Genomic DNA, 23,425 nt, shown 5'->3' with positions numbered 1-23,425 from the left:
CACCGGCCACAATGAGCTTTGTCTGAAGCCTGCTGTGTTCAGATGTCGACACCTGCTTCTGTCAGGAAGTTAAAAATGGAAACACAAGCGCTTTATCCCCCTTAACAAAACGCAGCGACCCAAACATGGAGACAGGCCGTGCGCCGAGATCAGGCCCGCCCAGAATGCCGAGATAATGCCCTAGGAAGAGGGGTGAAGGGGTGAAGGGGGGGGGGGGGGCTGTGGGACTTGGTCACTTTCCAAAATCTCCATCCTGGCTCTTTTGGCGTTTAAAGCAAGTGAAAGTCCTGAGCGGGCTCACATCTGCTCTCGGTTCGCCCCGCTTCCTGACGCCAGTTCCCGCCAGCAGCGGCCCTCGCTTCCGCCGGAGAGCCGGAGCCTTCCGCCAAGATGGAGGCCATCAAGAAGAAGATGCAGATGCTGAAGCTGGACAAGGAGAACGCCATCGACCGCGCGGAGCAGGCGGAGGCGGACAAGAAGGCGGCGGAGGACAAGTGCAAGCAGGTACCAGGGCGGGGGGCCGCTGATTGTCCAACTAGGGGGGGCAAAGCAAGCCCCTGAGGTGCAGGGGGTCCCACTCTTCATGGGACCCCCATTTAGCGCATGGTCCATGAATATCTGTAAGATATGGGAGCATGAGGGGCACCCAACCAAATTCTGCAGGGGGGGTCCCATCATTTTGTGTTACGCTGCAGGGGTCCGCACCAGGCAGTGGGGTAGTGCGGGGAGGGCCAAAGGGGCTTTTGACCCGGGGGCAAAATCTTAGGGGGGCACTAAATGTTAAAACAAAAAAAATAATAATTACTACTAATTTTTTATCTTTTACAATTTTGTATCAAAAAGTGCTAACAGTCCACGGATGCCCTGGGTGCAGCAAACAACTCTAAGCCGCTGGCACCGGGCACAGGCAACGAGTTGATGCCTGAATCGAAAAATGTTGCTTTGGACGGTCAAGGTGTGCTCCTTCTTGAAAAGAATACCCACACGGAGTCACCTAAATTATCCTGCACAGGGAGCATTAATACATACCATAAGGACTTGGTATTTGGAAGGGACGCCCCTAACACCCTATTTCCGAATATTGAACCAATTTAATGATTCGGAAGACCTTTTCTGATTTGTTAATTAGATTTAATGCATTTTAAAAAGTGTTTTAGCGGCCGCTAACACTCAGATGATCAAACCTGAGGTTCTGCGGCTGTTAAAGCACTTTGTATATGTGGCCCCTAGTAACAAGTTTACGCACAATCAGGATGTTTGACCGTTAACTGTTTCTTAATGAGTTAGTGGATAATGTCAAGGCCATTCAAAGCCAGCAAGGGGGTGAACTGTCACTTACCTCTTTGGCAATATGAATTTACACCGGATGTGCCAACTAGACTGGCGTGAATGTTTTCTATTTTTGCAAAATGCACCACAAACTGCCTATTTTTGCAAATTTCCTTGAAACACAGGAAATTTCTCTGGGCCTTGGTGCACCATGATGTTTCATCTCATGAAATTCACTTTGCAAACCAGTTAGCAAAATGTTTTTTTCACAAGCAAAAACTTATCTTTGTCGGGTTTTGCGTTTCTGTAAAATATTGGTGCCAGCAACTGCCTTGGAATAAAATGTCACAATGTTAGAATTTTGAACTTTTTGATGATTCTTACTTTAGGCATTTACATGGCGCACTCTCAAACTGAAGTATCTTCTGTTCCTTAAATCATTGACATAACGAAACTTGAGGGGGCCTCCCTGCAAGGTACGTGGAGGGGCCCCCTCCAGGCTCAATCAGGAGCTCTCTGGCCAGAGTGCTGTGCTGAGGGGGCCCCCTGGAGGTTGGGGCCCCTGCACTGCGGGGGCTGCGGGGGCCTGTGTTACACCACTGCCATAAATAATAGGTGTTTTATTGCACAGCCCGTTGGTTCTCATTTTCCATCTATTGCCTCTACTCCTGATAATTCTCTCCTCAGCCATGCCTGATAAATCTCCCTTACACCGTATCGCTTATAATGCTTCCTTCACCCTATTCCAGATAATGCTCCTGTCACGTCTGTGTAGAATAACATCTTTTCACCCAATGCTGGATCATGTTTTACCACCAAAACCTGGCAGCAAAACATTAATATCTTACCACCAACTCAAAGGAAGTGGTAACCCTTTCCCAAACAGGAAGGGTCCCCAAGGGGCTCCTCCCCCGTTGTGTATGTTGACAAAAACGTTATTTAGAAGTTGACAGTGACCCACGGGACCACTGCCCTGTGCTTAATTTGAGCCAGTGCTTTTCAGTGTTTAGCACACCAGCACTTTATTGCCGGAACCTTCCCTTATGGCAGCGGCACCATGTGGCGCTGTTTGTGCAATGTAAAGATGAGCAGAAAAATTGTTGTCAATTTGTTATACAATAAAAACAACTAACACCTACCACCCAAGTAATTCTTAAAACTTTGGCGTCCTCAAACAGTCACATTTGTAAAACTTGTAGCACTGCGATGGTTAGTAGTTGTGTTAGTACAGGGGCAATGTGTGGTGCAAACTGCGGTGGCCTCCTGATGAGGGCCGTGGCACATATTTTTTTTTTACAAATTAAGCACTGCCACTTCATAGTCTACTGCTGGCACATTGCACCTGGCCTTGCTACAATTTTAAATCCCGAAGGGGAACTCCGAGAACCAACTGTACAATTTTATACTTAGCTGCTCTGTGTATACTACTGTGAGCTATGTTGTGAACATTTACTGCTGTAAAGCGCTCTGATACCTTCGGGTATAGCTAGCGCTATATGAAACTCTCAAATAAAAAAATAAGGTATTTGTAACTTTTCAGTTTTTTCTAAACGCATCCTGTTTTTCAAGGAAAACGGGATGTATTTTGAAAAACGTTGCTTTATTTAAAAGCAGTTGGAGACATTGTGGTCAGCTGCTTCAAGCAGGGTCCCAACCTTGTGTGTGGCCAATCTTAATAGGTCACAAGCTGAGGCCTACCTTGTGAATGTGGGTGAGGTAGGTTGAATTGCAATCCACTACGATTCTGTATTTCGTGACCTGATCTATTAGTACATAGGTAGTTTTGAAAATCAAAAAACGATTCAGTAAAAGTTGGTGTGCAATTTACGACTACTTTTACCAAATCCATTTTTTTAACATGGGGCCATTTGTGCCCGAAGCTGTCATCCTCACTGAGACGGAGTGCTATTACCTTAATATTTAATAGCTCATTCTGTACCCCATTGTAATTGTGCAAATCCCTATTTGTCCGTGAATGGGATTTTACCACTGAATCGGTATTTCAATTTTTGTAGTCATTGATGGACACCATCAATTTTCCTTTGTTACATTTTGACAATAAAAACCCAGAAAAACATGCCCAAGTAAAAAGGGTTTAAAAGAGGCAAAACGTACTAATTGGGGGCGCAATCACCAATACCGCGTATTATGCCTTATTCAAAATCTGCCGAATGGCTGGATAGTATAGAAACCGGTAACTACTCCACCTTGCAGAATTGTGCGCCTGGAGTTTCCTACATTAAACAAAAGGGAAAAGAGGCAACTTGAACTTAGAAAAAAGCAAAACTTATTTTTTTCAAATGTATCCCACCCGGACATGTATCCTTTTTGATTGGCGTATTCACAATGACACCATGGTTGGTCGGTGGGGAGACTCCATGTGTTGAGGGGCATGAAGACACAACTGGAACTGAGCCCACACTTCTCAGCAGGGCAAGGAGTGCTGGAGCAGAGCCTCTGCAGGGGTGTGTCAGGGCAGGTAGCAGCTGCACAAGCTTCGCCCACACCCAAACAGTTACTTCACAGGCAGCAGCAGTGCAAGCTACACACAAAGCCACAGAAAAGGTATTGTCCAGTCAGAAACGGTGTAAGCTTTGCACAAACACACACAAAGGTACAAACACATAGCAACAGTGCAGGTTTCACACAAATGAACTAAAGGTATAGTGCAAACTGCAACAGTGCAAGCTTCACACAAACACACAAAAGGTATAGTACGGACAGGATCAGTGATATCTTCACACACACACACACACAAAAGGTACAGTACGGACAGCAACAGTGCAAGCTTCACACAAACACGTAAAATATTGTGTAATCAGCAACAGCGCAGGCTTCACACAAACACACAAAGGTATAGTATGGACAGGATCAGTGAAATCTTCACACAAACACAAAAAATGTACAGTACAGACAGCAACAGTGCAAGCTTCACACAAACGCACAAAAGGTATAGTACACCCAGCAACATTGCAATCTTCACAAACACACAAAAATAACAGTACGGATAGCATCAGTGCAAGCTTCACACAAACACTTAAAAGGTATAGTACAAATAGCAACAGAGCAAGCTTCACACAAACACACAAAAGTTATATTACACACAGCAACATTACGATCTTCACAAACACACAAAAAATATAGTACAGACAGCAACAGTGCAAGGTTCACACAAAAGGTATAGTACACACAGCAAAAGTGCAAGCTTCACAAACAGACAACATGTATAGTACAGGCAGCAACAGTGACAACTTCACACCAACACATAAAAGGGATAGTACGCACCGCAACAGTGCAATCTTCACACAAAAGATGCAGTGCATACAGAAGTAGTGCAAGCTTCTCACATACGCAATAAGTAGAGAAAATACAGAGGCACCACAAGCTTCTCCCATGCACACAGAGAAATAAATATGTTTGGGGATTAGTAGTGCAAACTTTCCTTGTATACATGACATTCTCAGCAGAAACACCAGCAGTAGTGCAAGCTTCACTCAAAACCTAAATAGCTGCTGTTGGCTAAGCTCCCCTCATACATGCAGAACAGGAGTAGCACCCACAGCAGTAATGCAACCTTCTGGCACATGTGCACATGCACACACACCCCTATGTGTGCTCACAAACACACATGTGCGCTCACAAACACACACATATACATGCTCATTCCCTCTTATGTATGCTCATACAGACTCAGTAAGGCAAGGCATTAGTACACATCAGGTACAACACAAGGGAAGCACTGTAAGATTGCCACACTGACATAAATGGTGCAACGCAAGCAACCCAGTGCATGCTCTTTTCACACTCAGAACAGTAACAACGTAGACTGAAGAAGGGCAAGCGTTCCCCTCACACACAGACTGAAGAAGGGCAAGCGTTCCCCTCACACACAACAGGTACAACACAGGTAGTGAAATCACCAGCTGAAAAACTCTCACATATTACCAGCAGCGCACAGAGAAGCTGTGCAAGATCCCTTCACACAGTTACAAAAAAGCATGTGTAGGAAGCTGGTTCTGTATATGGTATACCACTAGGTGGTTATACTGTGCACAGAGTCCAGGCGTTCCCCAAAAGTGTACAGGGTTCAATCTATAACTCAAAGTGCTCTAATAGTGGTACTCTGAGCGAGGAGCCCTAGGCCCAACATAGAGGAGTGTAAAACATGTATTGCACTACAATGATCAATAATGGACACACAACTCAAGAAGGAGAACACAACCAATATTAGAAAAATAAGCTTTGTTTGTATTTTATTTCAAAAATGGAGTTCGGGCCAATGCTTTTCAATGGAGACTGGAGGTGCCTGGAGCCACACAACTTGCAGGTAGGTAAATCGGTTGCCGGGGCAAAGCTTTGGGGTTTAGATCAAGCACGGGGGGCACAAAGCCGCACCAAACGTACACCACCAGTGGCACAGGGGCAGCCGGGTGAAGGGTACAAAATCAGCGTCGGGCTCCGAATGCTTTTCAATGTAGTTTCTTCTTTTGGCAAACAGGCTGCACACTTTGCACCAGAGGTTAAAGGAGGGAGACCAACAACAGCAGAGGTAAGAAGAGATGTAGGGGGTATAGGGGCACCATCGGTTCAGCTCACCAAGGCCCAGGGGCTTCGGTGCAGGGGTGCCTTTCGATGTCAGAGTTGTTATTTAAAAGAGCTAGTCACAATCAGGGGCAGCCTCTGGATTTGCACTGCAGGAACCACCAGGGAGTCTGGGAAAGGTCAGCTGCCGCTGGACACAAGGTGGGGATCGCTGGGGAGATTTAACTGCACAGGTGAGCCACTCAGTCCCGGGCCGTTTGTGTCGAGGGCAGAGTGGGCAGGCAACGCATAACCGCCTGGATCCGGGGTACATTCGGGTTAGTTTCTTCTGGACAAGTCCGCACTCCACGGGAGATTGAAGTCTTTTTCAAAGGCAGCAGTCCTTCCAGGATTTTCAGAAGTCACTGACTGTAAGACAGGTCGCAGGTTCGCAGAAGTTGGAGATAGGCTGGTAGGGCTGGGGCAAGGCAGTCATTGTCTTCAGTCTTCTCTGCATGATCTTCTTCGAAGGTTGTCGCAAATTCAGTTTCTAGGTCTGGGGGAGACATCTAAATACTAGCCTTATGGACGTTTTTGGGGAGTAGCAGGTAAGGCCAAGTGGCACCTTACCTAGGGTGACTACGCCGTCTATTATGCCACCCTCCTATGGGAGGGGGCATAGACCTAGCCCTGAATAGAGGAGTCCACCCATCTTCAAGATGGCGGGGATTGAAAGATGTGCTTCACCTCGCCTCCCCCACCTTAGGAGTGGAGTTGGCAGTGGTGGGCACATCTCATATTTTTCTAAATTTTCCCACTGGTTTTCCCATCTAAAGTGGGGGTGTAAACCAGGGACTGGCTGGAAACATCGTTTACATTGCACGCGTTACAACGAGTGCCATTAAAACGAATGTTTTACAATGCAAAATCCATTACAACACATGTCATTACATCGCATAATCCATTACAACGCATTCCCCAAAGTAACTCCCTAGCGGAGATTAATAGTAATTGTGTTGTAATGGATTATGCGTTGTATGACATGCGTTGTAACGACATGCATTGTAATGGATTTTGCGATGTAAAAACTGTTGTAATGACACGTGTTGTAAGGTGTCATATTCAGGGCTGCCATCTGCTGCTAGAAGCAAAGGGTGGGGATCGCATTACAAAGGTGGCAAGCCTTTGAAACTTCCCCTCTTTGAGCACTCGCCTATCCTGGGGGAGGTGTGACACCTGTGCCCAGACCGAGCATTGTTTCTGGTCCCATAGAGCAGGGGCTCTCCACCCAGGGGTCCAGAAACATGTCTGGTGGTGGCTGGCTTTCTAAAGCCAGTCAGTGCCCACACCAGGGCCTGTAGTTTTTTAGTGGGCACCTCTGAGGTTCAATAAATCCCACACTGGCATCAATGTGAATTTATTAAAAGGAGTAGTTTGATGCCAAACACTCCAGGGATCAGAGAAGCCATCATGGTGCTGTGGAACTCGAGTTGTCAAGTTCCCAGCCCTTGTACTCTCTATTCTTCCCTGGCACTTACAATATTAGGGACTGGACCTTAATACTGTAGGGAATATCTGCTTATCCAGTATTAGGGGTGTCTTTCATAGATTCACATGCCTGAATCATTCCCCGTCGTCGAGACAGGAGTCTCCGGTATATAGAAAAGTAATGTCCTATAGACATACATAGAAAGAAGTAGGTCTAAGGGTCCCAACTTAGTAGCCTATCTATGTCCTTTTGTAAAAAGGACCAAACTCTAGAAGAGAGCCAATCAGATAACACCTCCCTTCAGAACCTTCCTGACAGGAGCCTCAGTCTCCCAGATTTTCTACCCCACGTTGTGCTAGGGAGTCTCCACCTGAGTTCTCCTCAGGTTTGCTCGTTTTAAGCTTCTTTCCTCACTATTTTGAATTACTTTCAGTAAAATCTGACTATTGCTGACCCACAGAAGAGGGGTCTCTTCAGAGCTTGTGCTTCTTGTAATAAGAAGAGATTACATATTGAGGACCAGCACAAGACATGTCTTTACTGTCTGTATCCGGACCATTCGCCAAAGGAATGCAAAATTTGTAGAACATTCTCTACAAAAACGCTCAAGGACAGAGAAGGACGACTTTTAATCTGGCTGAACAAACTTAAGACCAGGGACAACTTGGAGTCTTCAGAGGACGGTGAGATTGCTTCTGTCTCCTCTAAATTATCCTTGAAGAGGCCAAGGGTTACTTCCCCTAGCCCTTCAGACGCTCCTCCTAAAAAGACTGCAAAAAAGTCTACAGAGGCTAAATCTTCAGCGTCTGACAAGGAAGCTCCTACCTCCAGGAAGTCAGCGCCGTCGTCGATGACGACATCGTCGACGCTATCGTCAGCTCATAAGGAGACTGTGTCTCCTGTTCATGTTTCCACTTCGACGACGACAGTGTCAACGACGACGGCGTCGTCGGCATTTTCATCGTCGACCAAGACTACTCCATCGTTGTCGGCAGGTAAGACTGTGTCGTCGAATATCCTCATTAAAAACCAGTCGTCGACGCTTAAGATCTCGTCGACGACGTCTTCGTCAACGTCAGTGTCGACAACGAAGCCAAGGACCTCGACGCCTTTGCCGTCGACGAGGATCCTCTCGTCGACAGGTGTGCCGTCGACGACGACATCGACGACGAAGAAGACACCGTCGACGGCGGCGCCGTGGACGAAAGTTACATCGGTGCAGTTATCGTCGACGAGGGCACCGACGACGACATCGTCGACGATACAGTGGAAATAGTCGGAGATGATTCCTCCGTCGACGGGGAGTGTGGTTTCTATGCCGTCAACGACCTTACTGTCGTCAGTTCCGGTTTTGACAGATGAGGATGGTCTACAGCAATCCTCTCAAAGAGTAAAGACTGTAAAGAAGGCGCTTACACCGGACTTAACGTCTCCGAGTAGGGTGCAAAAATTGCCACCATCTCGTCTTCTACAGGATGAAGACTCTGATGAGGAACAGGACATGCAGGCTACGAGTCCATCTCACCTGATGGTAAAGTGCCAAAGCACTGACGATGAGGTTGACGACGTGGAATTTACTCAAGAAAATTCTGTTCAATCACAGGTCCAGACACAAATCACACCAATGGTATGTCTACCAGCATCCATAGTATCAGACATAAGGTTTTTGATCCAGGACTACAAGCAAACGTTTCCAGACTCTTCCACCCCACAGGCAGCGGGTCCGGTTCCATCAACGACTAGGGTGACGGCGTCTCCACGTGCTAGACCACCGCCCTTGGTGTCCCATCAGGAAAGGGAAGCAGTACAAGATCTTCCATCATCTGACGATGAGGAGGTGGAACAAGAAGAGGGGGAAGTCCAATCTGATCATGGGGACGATGTGGACTATATAGCTTCTTCCCCAGCCTCGCCTGAACCTACAAGCTCAGACTCACCTCCTGCAGACATAGGAGGATTCCACAATCTAGTAGAGAGAGCGGATAAAAGGTTCCATATGACTATGGAATCTCATGAAACTGACTGTTTTCTTTATGATTTTAAGGACCCGATTAAGAAGACAACCAGGTCCATTCCCATTATTGAGCACATATGGGAGCAGGGTCTGCAAATAATGCAAACACCGGCCTTAGTATCAGTGGTTGTGCCGAGACTGGATAAGAAGTACAAGGCCCCATCAACGGCACCAGCTTGCCTTACAGGTCAACCCAAGCCGGATTCAGTGGTCACTCAGGCGGCACAGAAAAATGCTAGGAACCCATCCTCGCAGGTGACAGCTCCACCAGATAAGGAGGGTAGGAAGCTGGACAGCATTGGGAAACGGTTCTCTACCACCTCAGCCATGACAGTGAAAGTGGCAAACTCAATTGCGCTGTTAGGGAGATATAACAGGCAGTTGTGGGCTGACATTGCTCCGTATCTCTCCGAGCTACCAGACGACACAAAAGAAGAGGTTCAATCCCTACTCAAAGAGGGCCAAACATCGGCTTCTGAACTGATTGACTGTGCTATGGATATAGCAATGACTGGTTTTAGGCAGCTGGCTGGGGCATTAGCATTGCGGAGGCAGGGGTGGCTCAAAGCTACCTCATTTAGGCAGGAGGTACAAGCTAAAGTCCTCGACATGCCTTACGATGGACAACACCTTTTTGGGGAGAAAATTGATGAGGCCCTGCAAGCGAAAAAAAAGGATACGGATACGGCAAGAGCACTGGGCACACTTCAATTCAGAAATCAGTCCTTTCGAGGGAGCAGGGGCAGAGGTCAATCCACTTACGGAGGACACTGTCAAAACAAGTCCTTCTATTCATATAATCAAGGCCGGTCACAGTTCCAGTCACGACAGCAGCAGCAAGGTCGGCAGACCTCTTATGGAAAATCCAACTATAGAGGGAAGAATCAAAAGAAAACCACTGGTGCACGCCAATGACCTTTTCCCGCAGCCAGTCCCTCCTCCATCTCATTCTTTCAAAATTGGAGGAAATCTAACCAACTACCTCCACAATTGGAAAGTAATTACAACCGACCGATGGGTGCTGCAATTGATACAATTTGGACACTCCATAGAATTCAAAACAATTCCCCCGACAACCCCTCCTCGTATAATGCACCACAGCAACATGCGATTCCTCCTTCAAGAAATCTCCTCTATGTTGAAAAAAGGAGCAATAGAGCGAGTACCATCGGCTCACAGAGGGAAGGGATTTTACTCCCGCTTCTTCCTGATCCAAAAGAAGGAGAAGAAATGGAGGCCCATATTGGATCTCAGGGCACTCAATGCATTCTTGAAGAGTCAATCGTTTCGCATGGTGACGATACAGGAGATCTTGGGACTCTTGGAGGAGGGGATTTCAGGATTTCATGACGTCGTTAGATCTACAAGACGCGTACTTTCACATCCCTATCCACAAACGGCACAGGAAATTCCTCAGATTTGCAGTGGCAAGTCAACACTACCAATTCTGTGTCCTACCGTTTGGCCTCAAGTCTGCGCCCAGGATTTTCACCAAATGCCTCTCCCCAATTGCAGCTTTCCTCAGGCAGCATGGGCACCAAGTCTTCCCATATTTGGACGACTGGCTGGTAAAGGCACCATCTCTAGCAGACGCAACTGCATCCTCCAACGCCTGTCTGAATCTCTTCAGGCATCTGGGTTTGACACTCAACCACGACAAATCCATCTTGCAACCCTCCCGGGTCATTATCTTTCTCAGGGCGACGTTGGATACGGTAAATGCGAAGGCATTCCCATTTCAGGAGAGGAAACACAAACTCGTCTCTCTGGCCGCGTCAGTGGCCTCAAAGAAGACTTTACCAGTCCGTACATTCAAATCATCTTAGGGATGATGTCCTTGTGCATCCTGCTTATACCGCACTGTCGCCTCAGGATGCGTCCGCTGCAAGAGGCTCTGTCCAGAGAGTGGACTCAATGCTCGGGATCCTTCGAGGACCGCATTGCGATCACACAGCAAATAACCAAGGCATTGCAGTGGTGGAGGTCGCTCAAGAACCTTTCACAAGGGTTGCCGTTTCTGCTCCCTGCAGCTCCGCACGTAATAACAACGGATGCTTCTCTGGAGGATTGGGGAGCAGTCTTTCAGGAATTACAGATTAGTGGCAAGTGGACAAACCAGGAAAAACAGCTTCATATCAACCTCCTGGAGCTGAGAGCGATTTTCCTAGCCCTGCAGGCTTTCATACCACGGATCAAGACATCCCCAGTGCTCGTCAGGACCGACAACACCACGACGATGCACTACTTGAACAAACAGGGAGGGACGCGTTCGCTCACACTATCTCGCGAATCATAGAAGATCTGGAATTGGCTTGTTCTCCACAACATCTCATTAAAAGCGGAGTACGTCCCAGGCAAGGACAATGTCATAGCAGATGCACTGAGCAGGCAGAGGTCTCTATCCCACGAATGGGAACTCAACATGGAAATGGTAGCTTACATCTTTGCAGTGTGGGGAACACCGCAGATCGACCTGTTTGCGACCAGGGAGAACGCCAAATGTCAAAGCTATGCAAGTAGTCATCCCCAGTCAAGGTCCCGCGGAAATGCATTTTCCATCGCATGACGCAACGTATTTGCGTACGCATTTCCGCCATTTCCAATGATCCCCAGGGTCCTCAGGAAAATGAAGGCGGAGCCTTGCACTCTGATTCTGATTGCCCCATTCTGGACGAGACAGCACTGGTTCACGGACCTTCATCGCCTCTCACTGCAACCGCCAATCCGCCTGCTTCAACATCCATCTCTGCTCACGATGAGCAACAAGCAGGTTCAACATCCGGATCTGAAATCTCTCAGGTTATCGGCTTGGCTCCTGAGTACCGAGAGTTCAGTAAACTGAGCATTCCGCAGGAGTGTAAAGACGTCCTAGCCAAGGCAAGAGAGGACAGTACTAACAAGACCTATTCCCTGAAGTGGAAACGTTTTTGTGTATGGTGTGCGGACAACGTTCTACGTCCCTTCCGCACCTCTCCGGAAAAAATATTACCCTATCTGCTACATCTGACGCAGTCGGGCTTGGCCCATGCATCCATTAGAGTACATCTGGCTGCAATTTCAAGATTTAAAAGAACATTGAAAGGACCCTCCCTCTGGTCCAATAGACTGATAAAACAGTTCCTCAAGGGACTTTACAGATCCTTTCCTCGGCCACGAATAATTCCTCCAACATGGCATCTCAATGTGGTTCTTAACCAATTGATGAAACACCCTTTTGAACCCATCCATAGGGCGGATATCAAATATCTTTCATGGAAGACAGCCCTTCTACTTGCACTTACATCAGCAAGGAGGGTCAGTGAATTGCAGGCTCTTTCCATACAAGACCCTTTCATGCAGTTTAAGGGTGACCTAGTGGTTCTCCGAACGAATCCTCGGTTCATTCCTAAAGTCCCGTCGGACTTCCACTTAAATGAGCCAGTGATCCTCAGGTCTTTTTTCCCTAATCCCAGCACTGCAGCCGAAAGATCTCTGCACTCATTGGACCTTAGGAGGTGTCTGAAGTTTTATATTGACAAAACTAACAATTTCAGGAAATCCACTCAGCTATTAATAGGCTTCAGTAGACCATGGGAGGGTATGCCACTTTCAAAACTAAGTATTTCAAGATGGATATCTTCGGCAATTGCCTTTTGACATGACAGAGCTGGACGGCCATTGCCAGCAAAAGTCAGAAGCTCATTCTACAAGAACCACTTCTGCAACACTTTTTGCAGGGGTGCCAGTTCTGGATATCTGCAGAGTGGCAACTTGGAAGTCGCCGCATACCTTCACCAGGCACTACTGCCTGGATACAGAGCTGATGAAGGATGCAGCAGTGGGACAAGCAGTGTTACGCCATCTGTTTCAGTAAGGTGAGCCTTCCTCTATCCCTCCATCCTTTTCTGGTATGCACATTCTATTATAATGTTTCTGGTTAATGGGTATCGATTATCTATAGTTACATGATATGTATTATTGGATGACTTGTATATGTTATTCCACCATAAATGTGCACAATGTATTGCTTGCTACTCTGATTCAGGCATGTGAATCTATGAAAGACACCCCTAATACTGGATAAGAAATGTGTTACTTACCTGTAACTGCAGTTATCCAGTATTGGTGTCTTTCATAGATTCACATGCAACCCTCCCGCCTCCCCTGGAAGGACTCACCTATCTCTCTATCAGTGCTACGCCTACCTAGCTTGGTGCGTACGAAAATCTGAGAGACTGAGGCTCCTGGCAGGAAGGTTCTAGAGGGGGGTGTTATCTGATTGGCTTTCTTCTAGAGTTCGGTCCTTTTTACAAAAGGACATAGATAGGCTACTAAGGTAGGACCCTTAGGCCTACTTCTCTCTATGTATGTCTATAGGACATTACTTTTCTATATACCAGAGACTCCCGTCTCGACGACGGGGAATGATTCAGGCATGTGAATCTATGAAAGACACCAATTCTGGATAACTGCAGTTACAGGTAAGTAACGCATTTCTTATGCAGATGTGGCCACATCTGTGATACAGTGCACCCTGCCTTAGAGCTGATAAAGTCTGCTTGAGGGGTGACTTACATATATCTTAGGCAGTGCTAGCTGGCATGGCACACAGGCAGTTTGCTATGTCAACTTGGTTATTGTTGTACCTCACAGGGACTTGCAAGCTGCCTGGCAGTGGCATGGTCCTAGCGAGGGGTCCCAGAGGACCCTCTTCAGCCTCCAGGCCCTAGGTACCCAGGGTACCATCTACTAGGTACTAACAGAGGGGGCAAAAGTACAAATTGTGGACATGTTTTTATGGAAAGAACACTGTTACTGGGAACCCAGACAGCAGGGACTGAGTACTCTACAGTCAAAATTGCATTGAAAGCTAGGCAAAAAGAGGGAGGGGGTACTGCAACAGAACCCCATTTTATTACAACATGGGCTACGCATCAGCTGTGCAATTATTCCTTAACAAACTCACAGTGTCTCTCTCTCTCTCATATACACACACACATAACACATAGTGCCACATTTGATCAGAACCCAAACCTCCCCTCTCACACAGAAAGTGTACATCATAGTCTTTAGGTGAGCAAGCTACACCTATGAACACAATGTGTGTTTAGGGCAAGCATAATTTCTAGAATCATCACACATGCACTAATATTGTACGCTAAACAGGTACAGCAGGGCTGGTAGTATTGCAGCCTTTCTTCACATGCGCACACTTACAACAGCTGGAATATAGGTAGTATAATTTCAGGCTTCCCTCAGACACAAATGTCAAACATGCCTAGCATGTGTCTTACCACTGTAAACCTGCCTTTTGGGCCGAACGGAGAAGGCTGCAGGATAAAACGTTACAAGCTTCCCTAAAACACAGAGAAGAGGCACATCACATGAATTTCACGTCATGCCTACTTCGCATATACAGCGGCTTTAGCATAGGCACAACTAATGCCACTGAATTTCACAGAGTACAAAAAACATAAACATTATTTGTACAAATTCTCCGATGGTCAGAACAGGCAGAAGACAGGCGGTAGAAGTGCAAGCTTCGCTCACACACAAGACAGTTGAAGTTGGCTGTGTCCATGCTTCATTTGTCATGATATTTGTACAACTTTTTTGTTCAAAGAGTTGTCAGGCCCTCAGCAACACAAAAAATAATACAAAACAGATCATGGGTGAAAAGCAATTGGCAGTCGATAGCACCTTAGGGAACTACTTTGTGTGCAGATGTGTTCCTTTTGAAAGTGCAAAATACCCTCACTCACAGTGAAGATTGCCAATGGTTGAAAAAGCATTGGACGCAATGCTATATTCTGTAGTGTAGTGCTTAATTTGATCCTGTTGTTTCCGGTGCTCTGCGCCTGCACTTAATTGTCAGCTCCAGCCCTTGTAGCTGTCTGCCACAAGGTGGCACTGTCCAGCTAATTTAGTGATAACCACAGCAACAGTTTATTATTAATGCAATACACATTTATTTTATTTATTTATTTTATTTATAAAGTTTTATATAGCGCAAACTAGATACCGAAGGATATCCAAGCGCTTTACAAGTGAGGCCAAGAGTGTAATGACAACAACAAATTAGTAAAAGACGGGGATCATACAATACACAAAAGAAAGCGGGCCATGAGGGGGCAATAATATGAATAGTAAAAAAACAGGGATCACATAGTAAACAGAAGTAAGCGGGCCATGAGGGGGGGAGTAATATGTGTAGTAAAAGATCCGTGTCAAATGAAGGTACCATCATAATAATAACAAAAGTCACCTGATCCCGTGAGTCTAACCCACTAGGGTAAGAATTTGTTCATTAGGAATCTTTTGGTCTCCAGTTTGAACGCTGTTGTCGAGGTGAGTTTGCGTACTTCCAGTGGTAGAGAGTTCCAAATCTTAGGGGCAGAGCCTGAGAGAGCTCGGAGACAAGTTCGCTTTTTGCTAAAGATGCCAGGTTTCAAGAGGAAAGCAGAGGCGCTTCTTGATGCTCTCTCCCCACAGGATAGTTCAAGTTGTTGTGCCAGGTAACTGGGAGTATTGAAGTGAAGGGCTTTCCGTGCTAGCACTGCAATCTTCATCTGAATTCGTGCTTCATAAGGTAGCCAGTTAAGAGATTTAAGGACTGGTGAAATGTGCTTGTTTCGTTTGGTGCCAGTAACTAGTCTTGCCACTGAGTTCAGTGGGGTCCTTAGTGGCGTCAAGGCGTATTTGGGAAGGCCGCAGAGAGTAGTACTGCCATAGTCTAACCTCGGCAGGACAAGCGATTGTACCACCTGCTTCAAGTCATTTTGTGACAGGAAAGGTTTGATATTTCTGAGAGTCCTTATCAAGTGATTTGTCCCTTTACAAACATTGCTGATGTGATTGTTCATATTCAGGTGCTTGTCCATAATGATTCCAAACGATTTGGCTAAGTCTATTGTAATCGGAGTGCTGTTGAAAGCAGTGAAGTGAGTCAGCCATAGATCGAGCTTTGGGGTGGGTTTCGGAGGGGAGATGAGCAGGAATTCTGTTTTGGCGGAGTTGAGCAGGAGATGGTTCTGGTTAACCAATTTTGAGTAGATGTTATGATAGTATTGAGCGAGATTATATTTCCTGGGGATGAGATTTTCAGGTAGAGTTGTGTGTCATCTGCATGTAGGCAGATGACACACAACTCTACCTGAAAATCTCATCCCCAGAAAATATAATCTCGCTCAATACTATCATAACATCTACTCAAAATTTGTGGAAGAAAATGTTTGTGGAGTTCAGTGCGTTAGCTAGTGGTCCCAAGAAGAGGATGGGAGAAAGAGCGGATCCTTGGGGAACCCCCATGAATACTGGAGAAGGCCGGGAGACGGGGTGGTTTGCCTTGAATCTTTGCGATCTGTGTTGGAGGAAGGAGGAGAACCATTGAACCACCAAATCCGAGAAGCCCATTCTATCCTGCAAGATGGATAGGAGGTTGTCATGATTAACCGTGTCGAAAGCTGAGGAAAGGTCCAAGAGGATCTTTCACTAGACATGACTATTATTTAAAAATAACATTAAAAATTACTATTATCTGCCGTCCAAGCCATTCTTACAGCTTTGAGGGCCTGAAATAGTTCAAATTGTCACACTTGAGGGAGTTTGATGGTTTGTAGTTGTGTTGTTTCCATCATTGGCCTCAGGGCAGGGGCCATGTGTGGTGCAAGCTGCAGTGACCGCCTGAGGAGAGCCCTGGGTCTTACAAATTAAGCAGTGCTGTAGTGTGAGGAAGAAACATGTTAACTCCATGCGCGCTAGCGGAATTCCGCTCCTGAGCTGAGTTTTCGTAAATCGCATGTTACGTGGCAAGCTGGGCTCGTCATCAGCGTGCGAGCGGGCTACGCCATGACGAGCCCAGCTCGTCATCAGCGTCGAAGGGGTTAATGACACAATAACAGAACAGTAGATGAAGAGAACTAACTGAAAGCCTCTATAAATAGGAATATTTAGATTTCAAACATAATTTCCGTAAATTCGCAGTCTTCCCTAACTCCAGACCTAGAAAGTAGGCGTATAAAACGTATTTTCCCTTATAATTGTAATGTAATGTAATGTAAATGTAATGTAATTCACAACTTGTGTCTCACAGTTTGGCTCACAGATGGGCTTCTAGTTACATCAGACACCAGGGGCTGCCATTTCCTGATTAGGAATTTGGCAGCTGGAATGGGGCCCTTCCCTCGCCCTACCCGCACTGCCGCGTCTCCCAAGAATGCTGAGTCGCCTCAAAGCGCTCTGAGGGCTGCCCCCTCGTCCCGCCAGATTCAAATAACTCAGCATAAATCAGGGAATTACTGGGTTTAGGGCGGGCTCCGCAGAGCTAAAAAATGCTTTGGTTCCTGCACCCAGGGTTAAGTGACATTAAAATATCTTCCAGCAAGATGAGGGCGCTGCTATATTTAATTTGACGTCGATGACCTAAGGAACGTTTTAGGCACGACGTAGATGTTTCTATATATATATATATATATTTATATTAATTATTGACGATTCCCTTTTCTTCTCAGTATGTCGTGCAAATAGAATATTTGATTTAGTTGATTTGCGGTGGCGGAAATTCAGATGTTAGGCGTGAAAATACAGTATAAAACAATTTAATTGCCGCCAATAAAGACACCAAGTCACGAAGCGAAGCTTTTCTTTCAAAATTAATATGTGACTCAGACCTTATGTGCGTGCGAGACAAGAAAGTGACGTATACGGTCGCATGTCTAGTTTACATTTGTGTACCATTTGCAAAATGCGACGTCACGTGCACTGGGCACATGCAATATCAATTATTTGTGTGTGGGCGGTGGGGGGGGGGGCTCAAGGTTGTGTGGGGGGGGTGTAGCAATGAACATTTAGGGACTTCCAGTCAGAAGTATCAGTTTCAGATATTTGCAAGTGAATTTCCCATATGTTTCTGGACGTTTGTTCCCCACTCAAAGGGTTCAGGGTGAGAATGTGCAGTCGTCGTGAGAAAGTGCACAAGCACACCCACTTCTCAAAGGATGTGTGTAGGAAGGTGTGCAAGGAAGAATACCACGGCAACACCACGCCCACAACAGCAGCACTCTCTGCCAGCACACACCATGCACGACCAATGAACAGACATCCAAACACACACCCATGAACCCCAATTGTGCCATTAATTGACCCCTCATTCCACTCACAACAACCGATTGCCCAAATAACACTTACACTATTTCACCACAGTGGGCAGGCGCACATCCTAGAAGAGTGCATTATCAATTTGTTAGAGCCATCCAGCCTGACCAATCACAGACAAAGAACATTCACCCACAACTCACTGGAACTAACAGACTCAGTGCCTGGGGCCTCACAAGTAGTTACAAAGCGCTATGCAATTACCAATACAATTTACTTCCCTAACACAGGAATGCACCCGCTCACAAGTCTGATAGCACTTCTTCAGAAGCTGGACTAGATTGTGGTATAGGACGGAAATCTCAGAATAGAAATGCTTCTCTTTCATATATATTGTACACAAGTATTTTTAAACAGAAACAATCCTAGTGGTTGTGCCTGGATTTCGAACCTGCAGTCTAAATGTAAATGTAAATGTAAATTGATACTTGTATAGCGCACTACTCACCCGCAAGGGTCTCAAGGCGCTTGTACGAATACCGCTGTGGAACCCGTCCTGGCTTTCCCTGTGAGGCGTCCACTCCTGGGCACCCCCAAGGTGGAGGCCAGGCATCCTTAGCGTTGTGGGGGCCGTTGTGGAGATTAAGCAAGCTATTGCCCAGAGTTGCAGAGTGGGACCCATGATTGGAACAGGATACATACAGGCCTCAACATCATGTGCGTAACTCACTGGTATAGTTTGAGGACATATATCATATATCTATTACAACTCCATGAATATACACGTCTCATGAAGGCAAGACACCAACACACATATCTTATTTAATACATGTGAGACAGTTTACGCTCATTTATACTACCGGTGGGCAGTGGGTCTGAAACATTCTTTTATTTAGGTGTAGCTAGAGCATTTCCCGACAAGTTATGTTTCCCCGTGTTGACGGCTATTTTAGAATAAACAGCATGAATACTTCTTCGCAAAAGCTTGTCCCCTCTACCAAATAACACAAAAGATACAGATTGTTATGTTATGTTGGTATTGACAAAAACTAAGACAGTGGAACTAATTCGAACATTTTATGAAACTGGGTGGATTTATTTAGTTCTCCTTGCCTGCAAACTGGTGAACAATTGGCTTCAACTGTGAAGCTTAGTTATGAAAGACAACATAATACAGGAACTCGCTTTATAAAAAAAAAGAAATTATTGATTACCGAACAATTTGACATTGACCGCCATATATTAAGACTGTTCGAATAAATGCAGACTGAAACATGCCTGCATAATATGTATACAGGTATTACAATCTTGGGAACAAAAATGCAATTAATAACAATTATTTCATTGTTAGAATATCAGAAGAAATTTTGAGAATGTGTATATTATTTTGCAATCTCACCAGCATATGCATTTTTGTGAACACAAATAAAAATCTACAGATATTTTATGTTTTATATGAACAAGCGTCGGACGAGGCCTATAAGTAATGGACAGATATTGAGGGGACCCTGTCGCAAAATGGACGACAAATGACCCCTTATTCGATATGTGCATAATATATCTATTTCCTTTTCTCGAAAGGTGGAAGATGAGCTGGTGGCACTACAGAAGAAACTAAAAGGAACAGAGGATGAGCTGGATAAATACTCCGAGGCCCTCAAAGATGCGCAAGAAAAACTAGAACAAGCCGATAAGAAAGCAACTGACGTACGTACAAGTGATGATCTGTTGTTCTACGGTGCTGTGTAGGCAGATTGTTTTGTAATTGCATTTATATAGTGCTTACTACCCCTGATGAGGCGTCAAAGTGCTTTTTCGGCGACTAGCCCGCTACTCCGGAACCCATAAAGGATTGGTTTGCATTTATATGTTATTTTATAGTTAGATGTAAACTTAAAAGTGGTGTTTGGGAGAAGCGTGTTAGCTATTAGGCTTCTGCCTACTTTTCTCTAGGTTTGTGCTATACAAATATTATTACATGCGTGCATACACATACATGTGACTTTCAGGGCTCGTGCTCTAATTGAACAGTGAAAGTGAGTGAATGCCAGCAGGCAGAGTGAGTGAGTGAGTCATTTTATCAGTGCTAAGACAATTAATCAGTGAGGGAATGTTTGAGGATGTAAGACACTCACTCAATTCATTTAATGAGTCCCTGGGTGAGTGAGTAAGGGAGAGATTGAGCCTGATAGACACCAGGTTAATTAGTTAAGTCAGGCTGTTACCCAAAGAGCGTGAGTTTAGGGGGTGAGTGGGGGAATGAGTAAGTCAGATAGTATTCGATCCGTCAGTTCATAAGTTCATTAGCGCTTTGACGCCTCATCAGGGGTAGTAAGTGCTATATAAATGCAATTACAATACAATAAGTGGTTGAGTGAGCGAGTGTGAGTCAGTAAGAAAACACGTCACTTCACTACTAGGAAAGATGCTTGACTGAGTGTCAATAAGTTTTGCGACTGCATTTTATGGTTTCTTCATTCGATTTTATCAATTGTGTATGTATACCTGCTTTTATGGTTGATATTTCTTAACCGAATAAAGCTTATTGAACTGAACTGAACTGAGTGACTGAATGGCTCATTAATCAGTAAGTCACATAATGAGTTGATAACGAAGTGAGCGAGTCGTGAATGAATTGAGTTAGAGAGTTTGTGAGTAAATAGAAGTGGGGTGAACCAGTCAGAACCTGAGTGACTGAATATGCAAACCAATCAGTAAGTCACTTAGTGGTGAATAGGTAATTAGGTGGGAGAGCGAGTGAGGGAGTGTTGCTTTTGCATAGTGCACAAAGTGAACTGAAGTCCCTCATGGAGCTTGCTTGAAATCCCATTGTGTATTGTTGTGGACTGAGTGCTACGGAAGCACAGGTGAGATCGCTTAAAGGTGATGCCCAACGCATCATTGGCGGCAGCTGCTCACCCTGCTTACCAGCCTGGACTACCCCAATGTGTTTATGTCCCATTAGTAAGGCAGATTGTCCCAGCATCTTCCCTGGTGCTCTTTAGCCACCCTAAGTTATAATGGGGTAGTGCACCCTCTATCCAGTGTTCAATAATCCACAGTCATAACAGTTCACTGATTAATGCTTGATTCTAGGTTTTTTTATGTTACACATTGCAAACTAACAGCCAACGCGTTTCGCTCCAATTACTGAGACTTCTTCATGGCATAAAAAAGTATGCTGATTCCTCACTTATTTCGAACAAGCAGATACAAAGCAATCACCTTCTACTTCAGTTTTGCCAATGGTCACATATTATGGTAGCTGCATATGTCCTGTCCTGCATGCAGCGTGGCGTCAGTCTGATCAATCACTTTCAATCAATCAATCAATCACTGTATTTCTAAAGCGCGCTACATACCCGTGAAGGTCTCAAGGCGTTGGGGGGGGGGGGGCTACTGATCGATGAGCCAGGTCTTGAGAAGTCTTCTGAAGGCCAGCAGGTCCTGGGTCTGTCGTAGGCTGTAGGGAGAGTGTTCCAGGTATTGGCGAGGTAGGAGAAAGATCTGCCGCCGGCGGTTGCTTTCCGGATACGAGGAACTGTGGCGAGGTTGGCTGAGCGGAGGTTTCGAGGGGGGTGTGGAAGCTGAGTCGGTTGTTGAAGTATGTAGGTCCGGTGTTGTGTAGTGCTTTGTGTGCGTGGATGAGGAGCTTGAAGGTGATCCTCTTGTTGACTGGGAGCCAGTGCAGGCCTCTCAGGTGGGGTGTGATGTGGCTGCGTCGGGGGACGTCGAGGATCAGTCGTGCCGAGGCGTTCTGGATTCGTTGTAAACGTCTCAGGAGCTTGGCTGCTGTTCCTGAGTAGAGGGCGTTCCCATAGTCGAGTCTGCTTGTGATGAGGGCCTGGGTGACGGTTTTTCTCGTGTCGGGGTGGGGATCCATTTGAAGATCCTGCGGAGCATTCTGGTGGTGTTGAAGCAGGACGCGGAGACGGCGTTGACTTGCCTGGTCATGGAGAGGGTGGAGTCGAGGATGACCCCCAGGTTGCGTGCGTTGTCTGTGGGTTCCGGGGCAGTGCCTAGCGATGTGGGCCACCAAGAGTCGCCCCAGGCTGATAGAGTGGGTCAGAGAATGAGGACCTCCGTCTTGTTTGAGTTCAGCTTCAGTCTGCTGTCCTTCATCCAGTCGGCTACGGCCTTCATTCCTCTGTGAAGGTTGGCTTTGGCGGTGTGGGGGTCTTCGGTGAGGGATATGATCAGCTGGGTGTCGTAGGCGTAGAAGATGATGTTGAGGTTATGTTGTTGTGCGACGTGGGCGAGCGGTGCTATGTAGATATTGAACAGCGTCGGGCTGAGGGAGGATCCCTGTGGGACACGGCAGATGATCTCGGTGGTTTTTGAGCGGAAGGGTGGGAGGCGGACGCTCTGGGTTCGGCCGGAGAGGAAGGATGTGGTCCAGGCCAGGGCCTTCTCTTGAATTCTGGCGTCATGGAGGCGTGCTGATAGGGTGCGGTGGCAGACTGTGTCAAAGGCTGCTGATAGGTCCAGGAGGATGAGGGCGGTTGTCTCTCCTTTGTCCATCAGGATCCTGATGTCGTTGGTGGCGGCAATGAGGGCGGTCTCGGTGCTGTGGTTGCTACGAAAACCGGTTTGGGAAGGGTCCAGGATGTTGTTGTCTTCGAGGTAGCAGTTTAGCTGTTTGTTGACAATCTTCTCTGTCACTTTTGCCGAGAACGGGAGCAGGGAGATGGGCCGGAAGTTCTTGAGGTCTTTGGGGTCCGCCTTGGGCTTCTTCAGAAGGGCGTTGATCTCGGCCTGCTTCCAGCTTTCCGGGAAGGTTACTGTCTCAAAGGAACTGTTGATTGTTTTCCGGAGGTGGGGCGCGATGGTTGTGCTGGCTTTGTTGAAGATGTGGTGAGGGCAGGGGTCAGATGGGATCCGGAGTGAATGGAGTTCATGGTTTTGATGGTGTCTTCGTCGCTGACGTAGGCCCAGGTGGTCAGGCGGCTGGTGCGGAAGGTGGTCAAAGGGTGATGGACTCGGTGGTGGGTGCGGGGGTGTCGGAGCTGAAGCTGTCGTGTATGTCGGTGATCTTGCAGTGAAAGAAGGTGGCCAGGGAG

At 46.4% G+C, this 23,425-nt stretch overlaps 1 protein-coding gene across 1 annotated transcript in view; it reads left to right on the top strand.

Annotated features, from left to right (window-relative positions):
- The first annotated feature begins 260 nt into the window (after positions 1-260).
- The window catches only part of TPM4 (tropomyosin 4), a 50,364-nt gene continuing 27,199 nt past the window's right edge, over positions 261-23,425 (top strand). Inside the window, exons 1-2 of the mRNA XM_086947042.1 lie at positions 261-504; positions 19,947-20,072. Coding sequence (XP_086803168.1) covers positions 391-504; positions 19,947-20,072 — 240 coding nt within the window. The 5' untranslated portion in view covers positions 261-390. The remainder of the gene's footprint in view (positions 505-19,946; positions 20,073-23,425) is intronic.

The sequence above is a fragment of the Lissotriton vulgaris genome, chromosome 12 (assembly GCF_964263255.1).
Source record: "Lissotriton vulgaris chromosome 12, aLisVul1.2, whole genome shotgun sequence".
NCBI classification, from domain to species: domain Eukaryota; kingdom Metazoa; phylum Chordata; class Amphibia; order Caudata; family Salamandridae; genus Lissotriton; species Lissotriton vulgaris.
The sequence above is the reverse complement of the archived record's forward strand: the minus strand, read 5'-3'. Positions and strand labels throughout refer to the sequence as shown.